This window comes from Bos grunniens, chromosome 13, assembly GCF_055505025.1.
Source record: "Bos grunniens cultivar Pamir isolate PY7600 chromosome 13, Bosgru_T2T1.0, whole genome shotgun sequence".
Taxonomy (NCBI): Eukaryota; Metazoa; Chordata; class Mammalia; order Artiodactyla; family Bovidae; genus Bos; species Bos grunniens.
Genome location: NC_141177.1, coordinates 57,013,089 through 57,038,852, shown reverse-complemented (window position 1 = coordinate 57,038,852; position 25,764 = coordinate 57,013,089). Strand labels below are relative to the sequence as shown.

The following is a 25,764-nucleotide window of genomic DNA, read 5'->3' as shown; positions in this document are numbered from 1 at the left end:
ATGTTCTGAATGTTGGCACGATTATTGATTGCCCCTCTGGAATCCTGCATCCTCCTGCTCCATCCTGGAGGTCTGCCAGGTATCTGACCCCTGCTGCCTCTCTGCTGCTCATCTGGGTGGAATCCACTTTCCTGGATTCCTTGGTCTCTTCTCTATTTTGCACATCAGGAATTCTGTGTGTTCCTCCTGTTATTCACTGTACTGATGTCACCAAATATTGAGTCCCTTCAGTTCAGTTTCTCTAGGAGCAAAACCTCCAGTCTCTCTGTGTGTGTGTGAAGTAGCTCTGGCAGGCTTCTGGATGTGGATACTTTGAATGTGGCGTAAGAGGGCATCAAGTCTTTTGAAGAGAGACTTGCAAAGGAAGCCTTGTTTTCTGCCCCTCCCCTCCCACCTCTCCACTTTCACTGTTATCTTGCCCTCTCTGGGTTAATCTGCTCAGGTGACCTCAACACAGCTCCCCCACCTAGCACTTTGGTTTGTGGCTTTCTCTGTGTTTCTGGGTCAGTTAACCACTCAGTCACCTGCATTCCATGTTGAAAAATTTTGTTGCAATCTCTTCTTAACTTCTCTCCCATTTTGTTCTTTTTTCTCTAGTGGTTTTATTTATTTATTTATTTTTAATTCCTTTACTGGCATTTTCATGGAGATTTATGAGTAAGAGGAAATACATGTATATATTTAATCTGCCACTTTTGATCGAATCATAGTCTTTCAAAATTACAATAGAATTTTCAAGAACCTTTTCACAATCTGAAACTATTACTTTATAGAAGTTAAAAAAAAATGTTTTAAGAGCCAGGCGTGTTCTTTGATGATAGGCAACTTATTATGATTTCAGAATTATTTTGTATTTCTCAATTCAAGATAGCTTTATATTTTTAGTTAAATCACACAAAAAACAGAGCAAAACTTTTACTTCTCTCAACACAATTACCCAAGTTCAGTTCAGTCACTCAGTCGTGTCCGACTCTTTGCGACCCCATGAATCGCAGCACGTCAGGCCTCCCTGTCCATCACCAACTCCCAGAGTTCACTCAAACTCACGTCCATTGAGTCGGTGATGCCGTCCAGCCATCTCATCCTCTGTCGTCCCCTTTTCCTCCTGCCCCCAATCCCTCCCAGCATCAGAGTCTTTTTACAATGAGTCAACTCTTCGCATGAGGTGGCCAAAGTACTGGAGTTTCAGCTTTAGCATCATTCCTTCTAAAGAAATCCCAGGGCTGATCTCCTTTAGAATGGACTGGTTGAATCTCCTTGCAGTCCAAGGGACTCTCAAGAGTCTTCTCCAACACCACAGTTCAAAAGCATCAATTCTTTAGCTCTCAGCCTTCTTCACAGTCCAACTCTCACATCCATACATGACCACTGGAAAACCCATAGCCTTGACTAGATGGACTTTTGTTGGCAAGGTATCATCTCTGCTTTTGAATGTGCTATCTAGGTTGGTCATAACTTTTCTTCCAAGGAGTAAGCGTCTTTTAATTTCACGGCTACAGTCACCATCTGCAGTGATTTTGGAGCCCAACAAATAAAGTCTGACACTGTTTCCACTGTTTCCCCATCTATTTCCCATGAGGTGATGGGACCAGATGCCATGATCTTCGTTTTCTGAATGTTGAGCTTTAAGCCAACTGTTTCACTCTCCTCTTTCACTTTCATCAAGAGGCTTTTTAGTTCCTCTTCACTTTCTGCCATAAGGGTGGTGTCATCTGCATATCTGAGGTTATTGATATATTTCTCCCGGCAATCTTGATTCCAGCTTGTGCTTCTTCCAGCCCAGCGTTTCTCATGATGTACTCTGCATAGAAGTTAAATAAGCAGGGTGACAGTATACAGCCTTGACGTACTCCTTTTCCTATTTGGAACCAGTCTGTTGTTCCATGTCCAGTTCTAACTGTTGCTTCCTGACCTGCATATAGGTTTCTCAAGAGGCAGGTCAGGTGGTCTGGTATTCTCATCTCTTTCAGAATTTTCCACAGTTTATTGTGCTCCACACAGTCAAAGGCTTTGACATAGTCAATAAAGCAGAAATAGATGTTTTTCTGGAACTCTTTTGCTTTTTCGATGATCCAGTGGATGTTGGCAATTTGGTCTCAAGTAACAGAATAAATTATGAACTTAAGCCATTTTGTCTTAAATTAATGGATAATTTATTTCGTATTTGTGTTTGTGTATTTGAGATGTGATGCTCTGCAAATCCTTGATGGAATCCTGAATAAAAATTGTGTATATTTATATCTTTGAGAACATTTTCAATAATGCATCTCTTATGTTTTTTTTCCATGTAAAATAATTGGAAAATTGGCATTTGAAGATTCAGTTGTTCTGCTTAATATAGGCCTAAATGTCAAGAACAAAAGTATAAATCTTTCCCAGAGTTTAAACTATTGAATAAGATCTGCTGATGTCTTTTATGCCTAACAAATTCCTATTCTAATTATATTGTCATTTCTTAGTATTATCACTCAGGGTTAGGTGAGAGTTGAAGATTCCAGATCATAGTTAAAGTGTTCTTTTGAGAGAGCCGAAAAGATTGATTAAAAAGGTCTTGAATATCCAGTACAAGTGAAGTGGCATCCTGATGCAATGAATCAGCAGAGACTTAGCTTCTTTGAACTTTGTACATATGTTTTTAAAATTTATTTTTAATTGGAGAATAATTGCTTTACAATGTTATGTTAGCTTCTGCCATAGAACAGCATGAATTAGCCATGAATATACATATATCTTTTCCCTCTTGAACCTTCCTTCTACCCCGCCCCACATCCCATCCCTCTGCGTTGTCTCAGAGCACCGGTTAACCTCCCTGTGTTATACAGCAACTTCTCACTAGCTATGTTACATATTGTCTTTATTATTAGATGTAAGAGTTGGAAATATCCCTTAACGGCTTGAGAAAAAGAATAAACAGTAGTTTATTAAAATAGTATTTCAGAAATCTGATCTATTTGAAATTCAAAGTTGAGGGAAAACATGGAAAAAGCAAAGAGCTGGCAACTGTATGTAAGACAATTGATTTACATATGCAAGTTAGACTGATTACATATACACATAAGTGGTACAATTACCTGATTTATAAACATGAATGGTGCAGGTGCTGCTTTAAAGGCACTTTCAGAAAATTGGCTTGTGGCATCAATACTTCATTCTACAAAATGACTGCTAATTATACCTCTTATCATAATAAAGCTCCAATAAATTATTTTGCTGGCTTCCCTGGTGGCTCAGCGGTAAAGAATCTGCCTGCAATGCAGGAGACATGGGAGATGTGGGTTCGATCCCCTGGGTTGAGAAGATCCACTGGAGGAGGGCATGGCAACACAGTCCAGTCTTCTTGCTTGGAGAGTCCCCTGGCAGAGGAGCCTGGCGGGCTACAGTCCATGGGTCACAAAGAGTCGGACACGACTGAAACAACTGTGCACGCTTGCAGGTGCACAAATTATTTTGCGTGGGGGTACCCAAAGATGGCCAAATAGGAACTTTGGTGGTACCCAGAAAGTCATGCTAATAGTGCTAGACTTCTGACATGAATCTGCGTAAAGACGGTGCTTCTTGGAGGGTCTGAGTAGCATCCTTGTTATCAGCCTGGCATGTGTGGGGACGTGGGTGGACTGTACCAGCTTGGACAGACTCTCACCCAGAGTTTTTCCATCTTGAAAAATCATTGTATTTATATTGCCATCCAGAATTGAAATTCCAAGAAGAGAATTTCTTGCTCAGATTTTACTGGGCCATCTATTTTCTCTGTTATTTAGTTGTGATTTTTGAATTATTGCTTTCACTTTGATACAATTTTTCCTCTTCCTGTATTTTTATTAAATTTTGTTATACTATAATTTCTTGAGCATGAATAATATACACAGCTCTGTTTAGAAATTATTTCCTTCTAAATTCTCTGTATGTTCATTTTCAGAACATACAGAAGAGCACTAGTTACTAGCCCTCCTACATTCCAGTTACACACTTGTAATGAAACTACGAAAGAAGAGAAGGGGTAGAAGATTTTCTCCTGTGGGAACTGATATATATATATATATATTTCTTTTTTGCAAAATGTTTATGGGAATTTTTATTGTCACTTAATGTTTAGGTTTTCCTAATGATGTCAGCATAAAGGGAGAACCAGTTTTTTTTTTTACTTATGTCTTTTGAAATACCATACTTATATTTCATATTAATTTTTTGCTTATTGCTATTACATATCTCTTGACTGACTTGCTTTGTAAAATACAGACACCTCTTTTTTAAATTTAAAAAGTTATATATTTATCTATGTATTTGGCTGTGTTGGTTCTTAGTGGTGGTACTCAGGATCTTTAGTTGGGGCATTTGGAATTCCCTGACCAAGGATCAAACCCAGGGCCCCTCCCTTGGGAGCTCTGAGTCTTAGCCACTGGTCCAACGGGGAAGTCCCTGTAGATTTTGCTTTTGCTTAGTGTTCCTTTTCACTCCCAGTGTCTACCATGGAGGGTCAGGAGCAGGATGGAGGGGGACCTTGGGAGGTGGGAGGTGGTTCATTTCTGCATATCCTTACCACCAAACCAGGAGATGAGATGGAAAAACAGGGTTGAAATTGAGTTAAGTTGGTCTGGTACTAGGCATCTACTGCAGATGAGCACAGAGGGCAAAATTGAGATTTAACTATAATTTCCCCCTTCTTAGTTGGATGAACAGCAACACCTTAAGTACACAAGGAATATAATCTTCTGTCTCAACATCTATTTGTCTAGTGTATCCTCAGCTATTACGGAACCAAAATCCAGAGTTAGGACATCTTTTTGTTAAAAGGTCTTTCCCTTCATAATCCAGTCTTAGCTGTAATTGCTCCTTTCATGGCAGTAGTGCAGGCTGAATTCTATTATTTATCTGAATTAGTCCTGATTTGTTCATTCTTAATAGTGACACTGCTTTCTCTCTTTGCTTTCTAATTATAGCAAATTTTCTCTTTGAAATTATATCCTTTTCAAGAGATCAAAGGCTGGAAATTACAGGTAGCATTTGGAAGCACAAAAGTTCAGTAAATAGTCCTAAAGCCTCACAAATCCACATTTCTGGTAACGAAAGTGATTTTCATGGACCTGAATACTAACTTTCGCGCATTATTAGTTATTCTGCATTTATACTTACATCTAATAAGTAAGATAAGATCCATCATAAGAAAAGGAAACTATAGGATGACAGAAAGAAAATGAGTTAGAATGAATGAATGGTTTCTGTTTGCTCAGCTATTAACTCTGTAATGTTGCTGGCTGGGAGATAACATGTACATGGAAGAGGACAGGGAACCCCTGCAGGCTTGTGTATGTGGGAGGGGGCAGGGAAGCAGGACAGGGCTGCAACCACTCTGATGGCACAGCACCGGTCCTTCCTTTCATTAGCTGTGCACAGTGGCAGTGGAGTAGATGAATGCCGATTCTTTTCATGCTCTTAGGGCTGGGACAGCCATTCCCAGCTCTCATATAAAAGGCTGTTATTTGGTGTACTCACCACAGAACAAGACAGACAATTACCTAGAGTCGTCTCATTTTTTTGTTTAAAGGGCAGGATGGAAAAACAGTATACATGTACTCCTTTATATTCTTATAACCCTAAAAATACATAAAAACATGTATAATGCTGGTATATCTTTTTTTCCCTAATAGTACTTCGGTGCTTGCAAATGCATCTGCTCTCTGAACAGGAGTGCAAGTTTATAATATTAACCACAGAGGGAAAAATGTGACATGTTTTGCCATTTGGTAAATCATATATTTTGACTGTGTGTGCTAAGTCGCTTCAGTTGTGTCCAACTCTTTGCAACCCCATAGATTGTAGCCCACCAGGCTCCTCTGTCCATAGGATTCTCCAGGCAAGAATACTTGAGTAGGTTACCATGCCCTCCTCGAGGGGGTCTTCCCAACCCAGGGATCAAACCTATGTCTCCTGTAGCTCCTGTATTGCAGACAGATTCTTCACTGCTGAGCCACCAGGGAAGCCTGTATTTTGACCAGGCAAATTAAAAGATTTCTTCTACATTTTCTTGCTTATCAAAGATATCTTGTTGCTCACATTCCCAATGTTTGATGGTGTTTTCCCAAGAATTTTGAAATGCTTTAGGATGAGGGATGCTGTTTTATATCTTGATTTAGTGGTTACAGGATTGTACACAATTACCAAAATACATCAAAATGCATACTTCAGTGAGTCAATTAGAATGTGTGTCTGTAATAGCTTAAACATACTATTTCTAGTTTACAAGTTAGAAAAGTAATGTGAAAATTGTACATATTACAGTATTACACATTAGGAAACATTATTAGGTGATGGTATCACTCTTATTAATATTGTACCAGTCTTTCATTGGAATGCAGAATTTGCTACATCAGTATATGTATTTTATTGATATTGAGTCACACATTTCACATTTGAAGAGGCACCTTCCATTTCATGTAAAAAGATGGCCTTCTGTCATTATGTGTGTGTACATGCATAAGTGTCCAGGACTAAAGTATATTCACCCAGTCACTTACTAATTCCATAAATATCTCTTACTTTGGGCCAAGCATTTTGAGAGGTTCTGGGTATTCAGTAGAGAATGAGACCAGCTGTCATCCTGGTGCTTAGAGAGTCTAATAGTGCAGAAAGACAATTTAAAACTTAATAGACAAATTAATTAAATAATTATACATTGTTTCTGATACTGTGGGCTTCCCTGGTGGCTCAGTGGTAAAGAATCTGCCTGCAGTGCAGGAGATCCAGGTTTGATTCCTGGATTGGGAAGATCTTCTGAAGGAGGGCATGGCAACCCACTCCAGTACTCTTGCCTGGAGAATCCCATGGACAGAGGAGCCTGGCCAGCTACATACAGTTCATAGGGTTGCACAGAGTTGGACACGATTACAGTGACTAAGCAGCAGTAGCACTGATACTATGAAGAATAGAAGTGGAGTACTAATAAAGAATGAAAAAGACCTTTTGTGAAGAGAGAAGTCAAAGAAGGCCTAGATGAGTGGGTAACACTTAAGCTTCCACCTGAAAAAAAAGAAACAAACCGAGGATCCTGTTAGTACCTTTGTTCTTTAATATACATCCCAGACACTCTGGAAAGACTCAGGCCCATCTCAAACCCACGGAAGCAGAAACTCCAAGAATGAGGGCTCAGAAACTTATTTTTAAAACAAGTCCTAAGGTGATTCTTATCAAAAGAAAGTTTGGAAAACCCTGCCAGAGGTCCTTGGATTTCAGGGTGCATTAGAAATAGTCTGGGACTTCTGCTTCTGGCTATGACAGTAAATTGTGTCGCATCGCGCAGTTGTACTGTAAATACCTAAAACACTACATAGAATATATTTTTAAAAACATAACAGTTTTCCAACACTGTGAAAGAGACAGCTTAGGCTTGTGACATTGAGAAAAGGAAATTGGAGGAACACTACAATCATTGCATCTTTATTCTTGGAAACAGTTTCCAGACCACGAGGATAAGAAGGACGTTCCCAAGGAGATCACAGCAATCTTGCTGAACTGAAAAGACTGTTAAGACAAAAGTGACTGGAATTTTCAAAGAGAGAGTTAAGCAGGAAAAATACTCCAGAAATCTGCATAGGGGTTCCCTTGAGTCTTTGACTGGAAACCAAGCTGGAGATGGATAGGGCAAGACTCTAGGCAGTTGGGCAACGAACAATAATAAGGGTAAGAATTACTGAAAAGCAGTAATCTGAACAACTACTGGGAGTTTGTGCAAGCTGGAGAGATACTTGAGTTCTGACCAGTCAAATTGAGTAATCTTTGTTGAACATCTAAGACGCTTAGTAGAGACCCTGCTGACAGGTTATGCGTTAAAGGAAGGGTTAGACTCACCCTAGAATAAGAACTACCCTTGGCCTCCTATAAAAATTTCAAAAACAGGGCTTGAAATGTTCATGTCAGTCCACAAGCAGATGAACTGCCTATCAGAACAAAATTCAGCATTCATTAAGAGAAGACAGCAAAATCTGAACATTTAAATGTGAAATTAGTTATGGCCATCATTTAATAAAAATTAATAAATATGTAAAAAAGCAAGAAAAGGTAACCCATTGTCAGAAGAAGAATCAGTCAAATGAAACAGACCCAGAAATAATCAGGATAATGGAATTAGCAGGTAAAGACTTTAAAATAGCTATTATAATAGTGTTCTCGAATGAAACTTCAAGAAGAGTTAGGTTAAAATGAAAAAAGGAAAGGAGAAGGCAATTCAGATTAAAACCACAATGAAACTACTAGTATACACTCACTAAATGACTAACATTTAAAAGACTGATACTTCCCAGTGTTGGTGAGGTTGTGAAGCAAACTGAACTTTTTTAGATTATTTAGGCAGTGTGAAATGGTGCAGTCACTCTGCAGGCAACACAGCTAATGTCTTATTACATCTGTGGTTACCTTATGATCCAAAAGTGTCACTTGTAGGCATTTGCTAAAAATTGGTTTCTATAAAAAGAATCAAACACTTTTATAAAATGAGCAGAGTAAAACCTAGATGAGTGTCAGAAAATGAGTTTCAGCTTTTGTGGTCTCACGTGGGATGTGGTCAGAGTAAGTGAGGGTCTTAGAGCATTCAATATAAACAAAAAGCAATGAAAAACAGCAGAAGTCAGAAATGCCAACTGCAGAAATCAGTAGTCCTTTTCCAGAAATTTGAGTAAAAATCTCATATCCTGTCCTTACATAGTAAAGACAGAATGCACTGTGAAAGCTTATAGAAGCTGTCTTTGGAAGTGAGTTGTAACGATCTGTTTAGAGGTTTAGTTCTTCCTTACTGTTTGACTACAGCATGAGTAGAGAATTCACTTTTAGGGCTGCTCTGTTCTTGCATTAGTGTAGCTCTGGTTTAAGAAAATTATACTTCAGTTTTGTTTGATGAGAGGACATGAAGGCCCTATTATAGCACTGTGTTACGAAGCGACACTTACGGGTTTTTCGGTCTCCTGCTACAAATCTCTTTTTAGTCTGTCTTGGTGATTTAAGAATTGCATAGGGTTAATATGACACAATTCATTTCCCCGGATGCAGTTCTTTTTTAGTGGAAACATATGGTCATTTTCAATTTTTGTGATCTACTGCTTAATTTAAGAACATTTTCATTTCCTTTAATATATTTTAATCCTTCACATTCATTTAAAAACAAACATACTTCAGTTAATTTTTTAAAAATTTGTCTTCATACGTGAAAGGCATTTTATGCTAGTCGAACAAAAGTAGATTTCATTAAAGATGATATTTGAAATTTTGAATGAGGATTTAGAAAATTCATGGTGTTATCTTGAGCATCTTTAGAAAAAGATCAGCTCCAAATTAACTTGTGGCTTATTGACATTTGGTCCCTGTGGTCTGTTTAATAAATTCCATGTTTGTTGTATTTGTCTTCTCCTTTTCTCTTTTCATTTTAACATATATTTTTTATATTTATAAAATGGCATTTTATATAACAGTAAATATTAGTGACAGCATCATCAATCAAAATGAATGAACTTTAGAAGTATATTATTGGTTAAAGAAAAAAGCAAATCCAGGTAGGATACTATTTGTATAAAGCACAAAGCAAAGCAAAACTGAACCATGTATTTTAGAAGAAATGTATTTATAATGAAGAAAGAAGTTTTAAAGACAGGAATGATAAACACAAAATTTAGGATAGTGGTTATTTCTCACAGGAAGAAGCAGAAGGATGGCGTAATTTTAACACAACAGTAGGAAAGAAGAACCCTTAACTTGACTTTTCTCGAAGTTTAATTCAAAAGATCCTTTTCCATTCTGAAAAATTAAACCACAGTTCCTGCTTAAGTAGCAGTCAGATAGTAGAATAATTATTAATGGTTTCTAAGCTTTATTTTTTTGGGTTCCAAAATCACTGCAGATGGTGATTGCAGCCATGAAATTAAAAGACACTTACTCCTTGGAAGGAAAGTTATGACCAACCTAGATAGCATATTCAAAAGCAGAGACATTACTTTGCCAACAAAGGTCTGTCTAGTCAAGGCTATGGTTTTTCCTGTGGTCATGTATGGATGTGAGTGTTGGACTGTGAAGAAAGCTGAGTGCCAAAGAATGGATGCTTTTGAACTGTGGTGTTAGAGAAGACTCTTGAGAGTCCCTTGGACTGCAAGGAGATCCAACCAGTCCATTCTAAAGGAGATCAGTCCTGGGTGTTCATTGGAAGGACTGATGCTAAAGCTGAAACTCCAGTACTTTGGCCACCTCATGTGAAGAGTTGAATCATTGGAAAAGACTGATGCTGGGAGGGATTGGGGGCAGGAGGAGAAGGGGACGACAGAGGATGAGGTGGCTGGATGGCATCACCAACTCAATGGACGTGAGTTTGAGTGAAATCCGGGAGTTGGTGATGGACAGGGAGGCCTGGCGTGCTGCGATTCATGGGGTCGCAAAGAGTCAGACACGACTGAGTGACTGAACTGAATTGAACTGAAGCTAACACTATGGGGCATCTGTCATAACTTGGATTAATTTTGCATGCCCTTTATTATTAGTTGAGGACCTTTTTGAATATACTTGATGTTGGCAGCTAGATTTTAAAAATTAATAGATTTTATTTTTTAAACAGGTTCAGGTTTGTGGAAAAATTGAGTGGTAAGTTCAGAGAGTTCCCATGTCCTCCCGCCCAAGTTTTCTTTGTTATTAACATCTTGCATTGGTATGGTACATCCGTTATGGTTGGTGAGACAGTAATGACACATTATTGTTAACTGAGGGCTTCCCTGGTGGCTCAGAAAACAAAGAATCTGCCTGCAATGCAGAAGACTTGGGTTCAATCCCTGGGTAGGGAAGGTGCCCTGGAGAAGAACATGGCAACCCACCCCAGTGTTCTTGCCTGGAGATTCCATGGACAGCGGAGCCTGGCGGGCTACAGTTCATGGGGTCACAAACAGTCGGACACAACTGAAGTGATTAATATGCATGCATTATTAACTAAAGTCCATTGTTTACATTAGGGTTAATTCTTTGCACTGTACATTTTACAGATATTTTAAAGACTTTATTTTTTAGAGTAGTTTTATTAGCATCACAGAAGTATTGAGAGGGAGGTATAGAGTTTTCTCATATGTCCCCAGCCCTCACACATGCTCTGCAATGAGTTTTGAAAATTTAAAAAGTGGCCCTAAAACTTAGTTCCTTTAAATAAGTGCTTTGCAATTTAAGGGCTCTGAATTTCATTTCCCTCAGTTTTGAATAATTTTGTGACCCCATCATGCTGGGCCACACTGGAGGCAGCATGACCCTGTATTCTGCTGCCAGAATACTCTTCTGCTTATCCCGTTAAAAGGTGTTCCCTTTCCTGCAGAAGAAAATGTCCCTTTTGGAATGCCAGGTCTGCCCCTGCTCCTGGAGAAGATGAAAGTTTTGTTTAATGTAAAAAGACACCAGTTATAAATGGAGTTGCATCTAAATGCTCATTTGTGAGTTCGTGTTTAGATTTTAAATACACTTATAGAGACAATATTATAAAAGAGAGCTTCCCTGAAGGTCCAATGGTTAAGACTTCACTGTTCAATGCAGGGGTTGTAGATTCACTTCCTGGTGGAGGAGCTATGATCCCACATGTCTTGTGGCCAAAAAAGCAAAACGTAAAGCAGAAGCAGCATTGTAACAAATTCAATAAAGACTTTAACAATGGTCTGCATCAAAAAAATCTTAAAAAAAAAAAAGCAACTTTGATATCACACATGATGTCTAGATTGACCTGTCAGCCCAGACAACCTGTTGGGGGATCATGATATATCATGATTAAATGTAAGGCTGGACTCTAAAGTCAGGCTGTCCAAGTTCCTGTCTTAGCTCTGTCACTACAATGTGATCTTTCCTGAGTTACCTTACCATTTTGTGCCTCACTTTCCCCATCTTTAGTATGGAGATGATAATAATACCTACTTTACAGAGTGGTGAGACATATGGATAATGCATGTAAATGGGTTAGGAACGTGCTAATGCAAAGTCTGTGCTCAATACAACTGTTATATAATTCATAATGTATCAGAAGTGTCCAGGCATCCAATAAAATCTAATTACCATGTTAGAAGAAAGTTTGAGAGAAAATATGTTCAGTATTTCAGACAAGGATGCTACGAACGCATTTCCTTTCACCTTTCTCTACTCCATTTAGGTCAGTAGAGTCGAGGAAATGACAACTCTTAGTTCTCAGGCACTGAGGTGACAGAGGAGACCCCAGAGGTCAGGGTAAGAGCAAGGAGCCCTGCGGGGAGAGAGAGCTGACAGCAAAGACTGAAGGATCCCAGGTTAAGGGACCAGGTGTTCCTGGGGTCAAAGCTTTGCTGGGGCCTTTTAGCTAGTTATGTCCCACTCATGTTCCACTGTTGATGTCAGTGTTTCTCTCCTCTGCAAATAGGCTCGTGCTTGTGCTCAGTTGCTCAGTCGTGTCTGACTCTTTGTGACCCCATGGACTGTAGCCCGCCAGGCTTCTCTGTCCATCGAATTCTCCAGTCAAGAGTAGAGTAGGTTGCCATTTCCTTCTTCATGGGAACTTCCCGACTCTGGAATCGAACCCGTGTCTCCTGCATTGGCAAGAGGATTCTTTAACATCTAAGCCACATGTAGCTCCTAGTAATGTTTGCTGTGGGACTTCATGTTACCTATCTTGGAAGAAATCCGGATGTGAAAAATTCCCCTACCATGTTCTTCCCTCTCGTTTTTCTTTTTAGCATCCTCTGCTCTTGGGAGACGCAAAGGGAGAAAGTTAGGAAACGTGATGTTTAAAATAGTTTTCTAAAATACTGTTTGTAATCCTTATTTCAGTGCACTCTGAGATTTTACCAGAGGAAGTATGTTTTCAAGTTAATGCACAAATGAAGCAGTATATAGCCATGGACTGAGGTCATATTGTACTATTAATTAAACTATCAGGAATCATGTCTTTTTGCCTTTTCATACTGTGAAGAGCTGACTCGTTGGAAAAGACCCTGATGCTGGGAAAGATTGAGGATAGGAGAAGGGGGCAACAGAGGATGGGATGGTTGGATGGCATCATTGACTCAATGGACATGAGACTGAGCAAACTCTGGGAGATGGTGAAGGACAGGGAAGCCTGATGTGCTGCAGTCCATGGGGTCGCAAAGAGTCAGACATGACTAAGCGACTGAACAACAACAGCATCAGGAATCAAGAGTACTTTTAAGAGCTCTAGGTCCTAAAATTTGAAACTAATTTGTATAATCATAATTCTTATCCTTGAATTTAAAAGTCGAGCCCAGTGCTTCTCCAGATTCTCTTCTAAAATTAATTTGTATGGAAACTGTGTTCCAATAATCGATTGTATACTAGTACAATTTTATATGTTCATTTATAAAATCTTAACAATGATGGGAATAATCATTTGAAACAAAAAATTGGAACAGGTTTTTTAAATGTTTTGAGAAAACCTTTTATAGCAAGTACTTAAAATGTCACATCCATTTTAATTTCTAAAAATATTCTTTTTTTGAAATATTCTTTTGTAGCTGTGCAATGGAGGATCAGTGACAGATCTTGTGAAAGGATTTCTGAAGGAGGGCAAAAGAATGAGTGAGCCCATAATTGCCTATATTTTACGTGAAGCACTGTTGGTAAGGCAGTTTAAATTATTCGTGCATTAATTATGAGGCAGTTCTAGTTAAATAAAAAATGTGTATCCTATTTTTAGAAAAAACACTTCATTAGTATTTATTGATGCAAGAGTAAGATGCAAAATCTGAAATATTTAGCATAGCTAATTCCTCTTTTCTACTAAAAAATCTACCCTCCTTGTGTCTACAGAATCCTGAGTTTTGATCTCCTAGGTATAGTTCTGAAATCAATGATGAAGAAGGTAGATACTGTATATTTTTACTAATAGGTTTTTATTTGCCATTATTTATTTATTTTTAACAGCCATTATTTAGAATAAGTATTTGGACTTTTTATTCTAATGAGATTAGCACATTCTAAATAAAATATTTCATAAAGGCTAGGAGTATGCCCTGATTTTGCAAAAATTTTTTCAGTCCAAAGTGGACAAGATATACTTTGATTTAACTAACTCAATGTGAAACATTTACGAAGGTTTGAGTGTTAATTTTAACATGTGTTCACTATTGATTTGTATAAATGCATTCTCCTGAAATAAAATGTGTTTTTATTTGGTATTTCCTTCAAAAGTCACCATATTTATTTTCCACTGCCAGGGACTTCAGCATCTGCATAACAACAAAACTATCCACCGTGATATAAAAGGAAATAACATCCTGTTAACCACCGAAGGCGGAGTTAAACTCGTAGATTTTGGTAAATTTTGTTTGAAGTGCATGAATTTGAGCTGCAAAATGAGTAGTATGATTTGATCAGTTTCCATCAGCCTTACTTTCTAGGCATTGACAGTAGAGAGAGAAAAAAAACTATCTAATTGAGGTAAGAAAGTTGCAGAAATTTTTAAAACTTTGGCAAATGAAAGATTCGTAGAAGAAAGGATGAGTTCTTTCAAGTCAGCCAGCGTGTGTCTGTAACGCCCCTGGAGCAGTGTGTGGTCGATTCTCTAAAAAAGACGGTCTCCAACTGATGACACTGAGTCTAAGTGGTAGCGCACAGCCCTTTCTGTTGATTGCTTTACTGATGGGCAGGTGCCCAAAGCCAGGGTTTTGAGACAGGAGAGAAAACCTTCAACTGTCTCTGGGGTGTTTTCCCTTCTAAGAAGGGAAAAGAAGCTCAAGTCAAGATGGTCTCTTTCTTCCTTGGGACCTTCTGTGTTTTACTGCGATGCCTGCAACCACCTGGTTCTATCCTGAGATGTTCCATCCCAAGCCCTGAGAGGTGGGAAGGAGGAGGGTCCTTGGTGACACAGTCCAGCCGCTCAATCAGCTCTGAACCTCCTCTGCTTCTGGAGCTTTTGTCACATGAGATAATACGTTTCCACGCTGACTGAGCCAGTTGAGAGTGTCTGTGTTGGAGCCAGGGGCACCATAGCTGACACCTGTGCTCCTCCTCTTCCAGTCATGGCAGAGCTCTCTCCTCCTCTTCTCATGGGATCCCCAGTAACACGTGACACCAGAGAGAGTGGGTGACATTATTCTGGGACGTGTCTGTATCGTTGTCATCCTCCCCTTCCTGAACTCAAGCTGGGGAAGGTATCTCTCCTCTGTATATTTCTGTATTTCTGTGCTTATCATATAGGGTGATAACGGTCTTTTGGCCTTTATATGTAGGTAAAGATACTTAAGCACATATTAGTAGATAGGGTCATTAAGAAGTGGAACTATGTCTTCTATTTTGTGGACTTAAAACTTTGCTAAGAGTAGTTCAGTGAGTAATCATTGAGTGAATGAGTGAATCTTCCTTCACTTTGAATACTGGGAAATGAAGCTTAGGGAAAGTAATCAAGTCACTTTAGAAATGAATTGTTTTAATATCCAAGTATGTGGGTCTCTAGTGATCTGGCTTCTCCTAGGAATGAACTTCAGAGCATCTAGACAGGAACCAGAGAAGGCAATGGCACCCCACTCCAGTACTCTTGCCTGGAAAACCCCATGGATGGAGGGGCCTGGTGGGCTGCAGTCCATGGGGTCACTAGGAGTCGGATACGACTGAGTGACTTCACTTTATTTTTTCACTTTCATGCATTGGAGAAGGAAATGGCAACCCACTCCAGTGTTCTTGTCTGGAGAATCCCAGGGACGGGGGAGCCTGGTGGGCTGCCGTATATGGGGTCGCACAGAGTCAGACACGACTGAAGCGACTTAGCAGCAGCAGCAGCAGCAGCAGCAGCAGCAGCAGACAGGAACAGCTGAATAGCACATCTTTCAAATGACCACACGTGTGCTTTTTTCCCCTCAGCTGAGCATTTGAAAACCAAGGAGCAGCTTGACAGTGAATGCAGCTAGTGTGTGTCACTAGTTGAGTTCGGAGCTGTGCGTTTGAACAATCTGGCTGAGTTAGGATACTAAGAAGAACTTGTGCCTGAAATTCTAAAAAACAACAATAAAAAACACTCTTCACTGCACCATGTACAGAGCCATGACTCTCCTCAGAATAATTTTGGCTCCACTCTTAATGGACCCAAATGGAGAACTTAGTATTTAACTTGAGCTCTTATAATTCCCTTGCTCTAAAATATGGCTACAATATACAGGAGCTCAGTCACTTCAGTTGTGTCCAACTCTTTGCGACCCCGTGGACTGTAGCTCACCAGGCTCGTCTGTCCACAGGATTCTCCAGGCAAGAATACTGGAGTAGGTTGCCATGTCCTTCTCCAGAGGATGTTCCCTGCCTAGAAATAGAATCTGCATCTCTTGTGTATCCTGCATTGTAGGCAGTCTTTACCCACTGAGCTAGACCTGACGAAAATTGTTAAAACAAGTGTAAATAAACATCTTCTTTAGTCACACACACCCTCCTCCAAAAAAAATACCTAGATAAACCAGTCATTCTGAGAAAAGCAACTTTCTGGACTACCCGCCAGAGTAGTTCAGAGTAAAAATATACACCTGTATAATAAGTAAGGTGGCCTTTATTACGATATATTTAGAAAGTAGTCATAAGTTGGAAAGCTGACAAAATGAGAACTTTGGTTTTATACTAATTGACTTAAAGACTTTGCTGTCAGCACCAATTAGAAAAGAGCCTATGATATGTGTTCCTAGTGTCTGATACCAAAATGCTATTATTTGCATATAAAACACTGCTTATATCTGTGTTCTCCATCATAAAATGGCATGGATTCAACTCACCTAAAATGGTTTAAGGTTTTCATATGAATTAAAACTTGAGGATGGAGGTGCATGCAGAGTAAAATTTCTCAAGGGCAGAAGAAATAAGATGTGCTAAACCCCAAACTGCCGAATCAAACTGAAAATCAATGTCCTCATTTTATGTTTAAATCAGATTTTCAGCGAAGGCCACAGCTGGGAGTAAAGGGGTTTAGAGTACATTTTAATTTTAATTTCTCACCTCATAAAGTGTGTGGTATGCTCATTATTGGATATTGAAGATCTGTACTTGGATGGCTGCCAGTCCTCCAAGTATTCAGAATGGAACTCCACCACCTCATCTATCCCTGGAAATCTGTTTCATATCAAGAGTTTTTTGTCTTAAAAAAAGTCTTAGTTTTGTTGCTCAAGCCAGAAATCTCAGAAATCTCTGACTCTTGAGCCACCCATTATTTTCACCTCCTGCATCTACAGTGAGTCACAGGTTTTTCTCTCTCTATTATAAATCCCCAGACCATGTCTTTATCACCCCTCCCTGGTCCTCGCCATCATCTCTGACCTGGGCTCCTGCAGCTGCACCTTACTAACCCCCTGCATCCAGTCTCGTTCCTTTCCTTCCAGATCACTGTCCACACTGCATCTGTAGCCAGAAAGCTCAGCTGACCCAGCCACTCCCTTGTTCAGTGTTCTGTTCAGTGGTTTCCTGTAGACTTTACGGTCCTCTTGGCTGCCCCGGAGTAAGCACTTAGTGATTAACACCTGTTTTACCCCTTGGTGCTCGTGAGGGACTCCCTCTTCCTGTGACCTACGGGCCAGGTCAGCTTCTTTCAATCCCTTAAATGTACCCACCCTCTTTCTCAGTTAGGGCTCTTATATATGTGCTGGAGGAAGTACTTCAAAATTGGTTAACATGCTTTTCTCTTGTTTCTGCAAGAATGTGATCTTCACTCATCTGCCAGAGGCATCTCTCTGTCTGGGGGGAGGTTAAGATTTGTTTCAGAAGGAATGCAATAAGATGGCTGAGGTTAATAAGAAAAAATAGGAGTGTATAGCAAGACCCAGTTTATCTCCCCAGGAAGGTCTGTCTAAATTGCTTTATCTTCTCTTTAAAATATGGAGGGGGAAATTCCAGGAATCCATCATAGGGTTTCCCTTAAGAGTGAACAGAAAGAAGATGGAAGCTCTTTCCGGTTCTCAGGTAATTGTGAAAAGGTGAAGCAGAGAAGGAGGTGGGACAGCGAAATGAGCTTTTGAAAAGTGAATGTGACAAGAGGGCAGAAGGGAGCCCTTATCCACACCTTTTCCACCACCGTCACTCCATGCCCCAGAGAAGGGCCCTGCAGAGTCTGTGCCAGTCCAGATGGCAGTGACCATGTGGTCCTGACCTGGAGGTGGAGACTGATTGGGTAGAGGGAGCACTCGTGCATGCCAAAGTTCTCCAGACCCTTATCCTCTGTTCCCATTAACCCAAAAATAACTCGAATCTGGCTGGGGAGTTTCTAGAGGGGTTTGCTCAGGATGGGCGGTGAGGCACAGAGCAGATCACCTAGGCCAGGTCTGAACAGGAATCACAGCCAGACCTTAGAACCTTGTCTGCCTCGGCTGAGTCATGTGCCAGGAAGGTCTGCAGGAAGGCCTGCCTGCAGGAGATCAGGCCACAGGTTCGCCAGATGCAGACCGTGGCATGAGAGGCCAGGGGGAAAGACACATGGCCCCAGAGACTGGAGACCCACCACACCCCAGGACCCTCCCTCTTCTCCTCTCCACAAGGTCTTATAAGCCACACAAGGTCTTATAAGCCATCCCTCATCCTGTACAGACAGTAACATCTTCAGGAGGGAAGAAGGGGGTACCGTTGAGAAATGGAGCGAAGGCAGAGACGGAGCGAGGGCTTTCATCCAAGAGAGAATGAATTCTTTCTCAAAGGACTTAGGATTTGGGTTTAAGCTTTACTTCTCCGAGACAGTGGATAGAGGCATGCTTGCTCAGTCACTCAGTCATGTCTGATTCTTTGTGACTCCGTGGACTGTAGCCTGCCCTGCTCCTCTGTCAGGGGACTTTTCAGGCAAGAACACTGTTGCCATTTCCCCTTCCAGCGGATCATCCTGACCCAGGGATTGAACCTGCATCTTCCTGCATCTTCTGCATTGGCAGGTGGATTCTTCACCACTGAGCTACCTGGCAAACCCGTGTGTAGGGGCATAGGAGAGACCATAATAGTGAGAGACCAAATGAAGAAATCACAATTACATTTTCACTATGTATCTAAGTATAATGTCATTGAATTTTGTGACCAGTTACAAACACGATGCTTTCCCTGCATAGAAGCCTCCCGTCGTTGCTGTACCCAGGGGACCTCTGTCTGCCTGGCTGAGAACCTCTCCAACACTCTATTATTCTTTTTTTTAATTTTTAATTTTTATTTTATATTGGAGTTTGGAGAAGGAAATGGCAACCCACTCCAGTGTTCTTGCCTGGAGAATCCCAGGGACAGGGGAGCCTGGTGGGCTGCTGTCTATGGGGTTGCACAGAGTCTGACAGGACTGAAGTGACTCAGCAGCAGCAGCAGCATAGTTAATTAACAATGTGTTCATTTCAGGTATACAGCTAAGTGATTCAGGTGTGTGTGTGTGTGTGTGTGTATATATATATCTGTCTGTCTTTTTTCAAATTCTTTCTCCATTTAGGTTGTTACAGAATATTGAGCAGAGTTCCCTGTGCTGTACAGTAGGTCCCTGTTGGTGACCTGTTTTAAATATAGCAGTGTGTACATGTCAATTCCAAACTCCTGGTCTATCTCTCCCCATCCCACCCTTCCCTCTGGTAACCATTAATTTGTTCTCGAAGTCTATGGATGTGTTCCTGTTTTGTAAATAAGTTCATTTGTATAATTTCTTTTAGATTCCACCTATAAGGAATATCATATGATATTTGTCATTGCCTTTCTGACTTACTTCACTTAGTATGATTATCTCCAGGTCCATCCGTGAAAAATGAAAAATGAAAATGAAATCCATGAAAAATGGCATTATTTCGTTCTTTTTAATGACTGAGTAATATTTCATTGTATACACGCATCGTATCCTTTCTTCAGCCAGCCAGTCGTCACCCTCTATTGCAATCATGTGTTTAATTTGACTGCTCTCCCTGCTGAAGTTTGAGGTTCAGGATGGCATGCCGTCTGGTCGATCACTCTCTCCCCAGAACCAAGTCTGGCAATGGCATGTTGGAAGTGCTCAGTAAATACTCTTGAATGAAGGCGTGAATGGGAAGCAGGACTTTCCATATAATTCTGTGACCCTGAGAAGGTCACTTAAAATCTCCAGGGACAACAATAAGAAAAACAGTGTCTATATCATATGGTTGATCATTGTGGAAAGTAAATGGGATAATACAGGTGAACTGCTTAGTATAATTATTGACACTATAATTTTAAAAATCTGCACTATTAACATTATTGTAAAATAATACTGCCACCTCACCCCTAGCTCAGTATTGTACATATAGTAGGTACTTGAAAAATGATAAGAAAATACTGTATTTAAATAGTTGGTAAATACTGAAAAATCTGAATTCCCAAAATTGGTGCCTCTTTCTGTTTTTTTTTTTTTCTTTAATAGCCCTCTGCTAGAGTCGATTGGGTATTAACTTTAAATATCAAGCTATTTAATTACACTAATAGTAAGATTCAGTTTGCTAGTGCTGGTTATAAGTGCAGCCTTTAAGAAAACCTTTTGTTTTCTTCTTAAGTGGGCTAGACTTTCACCAGCTGCCTCAGGGAATAAAAAGACAAGTGAGCTTGCAGACGTTATTAATGAAATACATTAACAGTCACTGGTATACAATCAATCAATAAATAACATGACTTCCCAGGAGACAAACCCCTTTAGGCAAGTCAACTAAGGTCTGAAAAAGCAGTCCTCATTTGGAATAGAAAATGCAGGAGAGACCAAGGCAGTACTCAGTTCTCATTTCTACAGATTTCTCTCTGGGGACCTTCATTTCTAATGGAATAGTTAACATTTCAATACAAAAGTACAAAATGTACTTCTTGTGATTTATTTAGACATCGTTCTTATGACAGAGTATTTTATGGCTTTCAATCTCTTAGTACCCACGTGCCCAATTTTAGGCCAAATCCCCAATAAGTAATGTAGGTCAAAGAAAAGTTGTGACTTATTCATTAATAACCCATTTCTGTAGCATCACATGACGCAGGTCCACCTGAACTTAAAAACTATGAAGTTCTCTCCATTCCTTCCTTTTTTCTGGGATCACCTAAAAGCTGTTCAGTGGGACCGAGTAATCATGGGAGTCAGGGTGCAACTTAGCATGAGGTTTGGGCCTGAAAGGGGTGAGAAGGGTGTCCTTGGTGGGAGGGTGGGAGCAGTGGTGGCTTGGCTTGGGACGTTGAGTCCCAGATGAGGGGACAAAGAGAGTGTTTCTCTAGGGGGATGGTGGTGACCCAAGTCAAGTTGTCAGAGCCTGAACTGGGTAAGAAGGGGATCCGTGTGACTGGGGGTCTACATGGAGACAAGGGACAGGTCACATAAAGGGGGCTCAATACTATGAGGAAATATACTGAGATCAGTGGGAGTCCAGTTTCTTACTGTTAGAGATGAGAATTATGAATATGGAAAGAGAACTGAACCCCATGATTCTGGATTGCATTGGAAGTGTCCCTGTGAACTCAGGGTTTTCAGTATACAGAGAGGTATATAAAAATAAATTTAATGTGTGTGTGTGTGTGTGTACTGGTTATCTGGCTGTGTCCACTAAAAGGACATGCATGCTTGATGACCCAAGAGCAAGCACATCAAGTAGCTAGCTCTTAGTTTTTAAACACAATTCTCATCTAATAGGAAGCAAGGATTTGTGGGAAAAGACTGATTTTTTTAAGGCTGTACAAGCTGAGCCTGGAACTTGATGTGCCAGGAAGTAAGGAGAAGCTCAAAGAGTGATGGAGACAATGTCAAAAGGACATAGAAGCCACACTGAAGTGATTCTCACTGACCAAATCTGGGACAATTTGAGCATCAAAGTAATGATAATAATGATGAGACAATGATATCTATTGAATAAAGTAGAAATCCATAAATTCATACTTGCATACTTACAGACATTAATAGATGAATGGAAAAAATCAAAATCTTCTGTAAATTTCTTTACAGAAGAATGCCAACTTAGAATAGTGAGACTTTTGAAATTATCTTTTGGCACCCATCATAGTAATAATTGGAGAAGGAAACGGCAACCCACACCAGTATTCTTGCCTGGAAAATCCCAGGGACAGAGGAGCCTGGCAGGCTACAATCCATGAAGTCACAAAGAGCTGGATACGACTGAAGGAACTTAGCACATAGTAATAATTAATTTATCCAAACACTTCAGTGGATGCTAAACTAGCGAGTTAAGTTTTGATTAAAAATAGGATATTTAGCCTCTAAATACCTCTGCATAAGATACGTAGGTACAAAAGAAAAAGAGAAAACTTTACAAACTAGAACCCTGGCAGACACAGACTTAACCAAGTATACAACGTGAATACAACTATGTGACAAGTGGAAATCTCATACCACTTAATAGGAGGCAGTGAGACTTCCCTTCCATGATGTCCTGCCAAACATATTAATCATGAGGGAGTATCTGACAGGTCCAAGTTCAAGAACATTCTACAAAAAAACTAGCCTGAAATCCTACAAAAGTATCAAGGCCATGAAGTTCAAGGGAAGCCTAAGGAACTCCTTTAGATTGAAGGAGACCAAAGAGATAGGACAACTAAATGCAGCATGTGATCCTGGATTAGATCTTTTCATTGGAAGGACATATTTTGTTGTAAGGGTACTTGGGACAATTGATGAAATATGAATGAAGTCTGTAGGCTAGATGGTAGAAAGGGATCAGTGTTAAATTTCCTGGTTTTATTAGTTGTATTGCCGGTATGTAGGGGAATGTCCTTGTTTGTAGCCATCATACATTAAAGTATTTGGAGGTGAAAAGGCATCAAGCAGCCCACTTACATTCTGTGGTTTACATACTTACATACGTATATGGTTGAGGAAAGAATATTATTTGTACTTCTCTTGCTAGCTTATCACTAAGGTCGAGATTATGTCCAAAAAATGTAAACTATGGAGAAAATTTGGAGACAATACAGATGTCTAAAGATGTTTATGTACATGTTTAAAGATTATGTAATATGTACACATATATATCTACCAAATATGTGTATTTGTTAGTTGAATGTTATGCATCTTGAAAACTGGAGAACTAGTGTTTTGTATAATGAAATGATATATTGAAAAAAACGAAACTAGAGGAAAGAACCATTTTTAAAAGTTGGCAGAGCCTGAGAATTTTCATATCTATACAAAAAATTAATATTTTCCTCAGCTCAAATTTATTTTTGTACTTCAGAGAGGTGACCTTTATTTTATTTGAAAGGAAAAATAAATTCTTTCATTTTGTAAAGCAAAACCATGAATAAATGGGCTCTTTATTTTAGACCTTGTGGTTCGAGCTGAAGCTGTGGTCTCCAGTGTTTTCAGACTGAATAAGCAGTTTAACGTTACAGATAGAGTTATATGAACTAAGCAGTTTAACATTACAGATAGAGTTGTATGTCTTGGTCAAGGGTCTTTCAGTTGTGAGGACAGGAACCGCAAACTAGCTCCAGAAGTGAGTGAGATTCACAAGGGAGTCTCCTGTGTAAGAAGAACAGGACAAAAGGGACTAGAAAGGACAGAAGAACAGAAGGCAAGAACCAGGACGGCTTGCTGCCTCTTCCTCTCTCACTGGAGAAACCCAATCTTTCCTCTCTGCCTCTTGTTTTACATTTTTAAATTTATTTTTTAAACTTTGGCTGCTCTGTGTCTTTGTTTTGGTGCATGGGCACTTCTCTAGTTGCAGCGCACAGGCTTAGCTGCCCTGTGGCGTGTGGGATCTTAGGTCTTAAATGATAGACCCCCCTCTAACACTACAGTCATCCTAAGTCTTTGCATCCCTTCCTCTAGAGTGAACCAGTTCTGGTGTTTCAAGTTCATTTACTGGAGGCCACTTTTTGACCCATGTCTGAGCCAACCAGCCAAACTTGTTAGATGCAATGTTAGGGGTAAGATGTCTGCTTAGTGGACTCGTATCAGTAACTTTAGCCTGATTCAAGTTTTATGTTTTTCCTTCCACCATATACCACATCCTTAATATCTGCTCCCACACATATTCTCTGAATTTCTATGTAAAGTTTAAAAAATCAAGTAGCTCTTTGTACCACACCTGTAAGGTTCTTGTGGGACTAGAGTCTGATTATAGGTTTAGGAGCAAAGAGAGGTGATTGGGGTGGATGTTGAGAATTACCAGTGTCTTGTAAGGCAACTATATTAGAGGAGACCATTAAGGTAGTTTCCTTGGGCAAAGGCAAGGTTAATCTCCTCACATGGGCTACCTCTCCTGGCAGAGAAGATTGATCAGAATTTAGGGGTTCAGAGCCCACCTTCAATAGGATCTTCTCATACACCTGCATTCCAGTTTTCGAGATCCCGTTGCTTCCCAGTCAGTGCCTTTATTTTAATGGCAGACACCCTCTGAAGTTGGGGGAATTCAGTTTGCATCTTAATCCAGCCACTTGCAGGATGAGATTCTGGGTTTGGTTTTCATCAGTCTCAAATCTGGCTGCAGGAGAGAAGGGTCTCTTTTGGGGGCAGATGTGGAAGCTTTTGGGTCATTCATGCAGCACTTACTGGGAATTTGAATCCCTGAGCTCATCCTTTTCTTTCCTCATTCTGTCCGGCGAAATTAAAAGCGACCAGCCAGTCTCAATATACTTATTTATTTGACCAAGATGTTCAGAGATATCATTTACATGGTCATGCTGATCTGTTCCTCTAGTGAGTGTTTAATTATATGTGTTCAGTGATGGTATTTTGTGTATCTCTATCGCCATATCATGCCATGGATTGTTGGTGCTCTCTTGACTCCTGGAAATGGAGCCATTCATGTCTTTGAATCTAATCAGATTTAAGCGTGAATTCCAGAAACCCCAGGACCACTTCAGAAAACTCATCTATAAGATTTTGTGCCTCTGGCACCACTCTCAGCACTGATATCTGCATCTGTCAGAGTTCTCCAGAGACACAACTCAGACAGGATGTGTACTGTGTGTATATAGAGAAACGTATTTTAAGAAAATGGCTCCTGTGACTGTGGAGGCTTGATGACTTCAAAACCTGATGGGGGGCTGGTGGGCTGAAGACCCCGGGAAAAGATGCAGGTTGAGTCCAAAGGCTGTCAGCTGGCAGAAGTCCTCATCTGGTGGAGATCACTATCATGGTCTCTCACTGCATGAGGCTCATCCACATTAAGGACAATAATCAGTTTTACCCAAAGTCCGCTGATATAAATGCTAATTCTCATCTGAAAACCACCTTCCCAGAAGTATCCATAAGGACATTTGACTAAATATCTGGGCACCAGGGCCCACCAAATTGACACACAAAATTAATCGTCATACCGTCCTAACCTCACCAGCAAAATGAGGGTATTAGATGGTATAGTAAATTTTATGGTCCCAGTTTTCATCCCTGCAGTGTTTTGCTTTTAACAACAAAGCCCCAAGCTCTTCCCTTTGCTCCCTTGAGATGGCAAGGGTCTTGTCCTGTGGTTATAGTAAATCAAGTTCCCTGAAGTCATCTGGTCTTTTTGAACCACCTTGGAAACCACATATCTGATGTTTCTTCTCACTCTCTCAGACCTGAGTCCTAACCACAAATATAAATCCTGCACATTTCCACCCCCCCACCCCCACCAGCCCCAGAAACAGGACATAAGCCATAGAGGACAGGGTGACTGCCCAGCCAAAAACAGTGCAGGAAGCCTTATTAGAAGGACTTAATAATTCCCAAGCAATGTAGTCAAAGCAAAATGCTGAAGAATTGTTGACACAAACCTCCTTAATGTTCCTGTGGCTTTGACTTTTAATGGCTTATTGCCCTCTCTTCTAATCTGTTTTCTATTCAGCCTGATCTCTTGTTGGCTTCTGTTCCTTTTAATATCTTCTCTG

The 25,764-nt window shown here is 40.1% G+C and overlaps 1 protein-coding gene across 1 annotated transcript in view; it reads left to right on the top strand.

The window, feature by feature from the left end:
* Positions 1–25,764, top strand: part of MYO3A (myosin IIIA) — a 170,222-nt gene that overhangs the window by 18,488 nt on the left and 125,970 nt on the right. The window contains exons 5-6 of the mRNA XM_086331215.1: positions 13,494–13,598; positions 14,196–14,295. Of these exons, the coding sequence (XP_086187341.1) occupies positions 13,494–13,598; positions 14,196–14,295 (205 nt within the window). The remainder of the gene's footprint in view (positions 1–13,493; positions 13,599–14,195; positions 14,296–25,764) is intronic.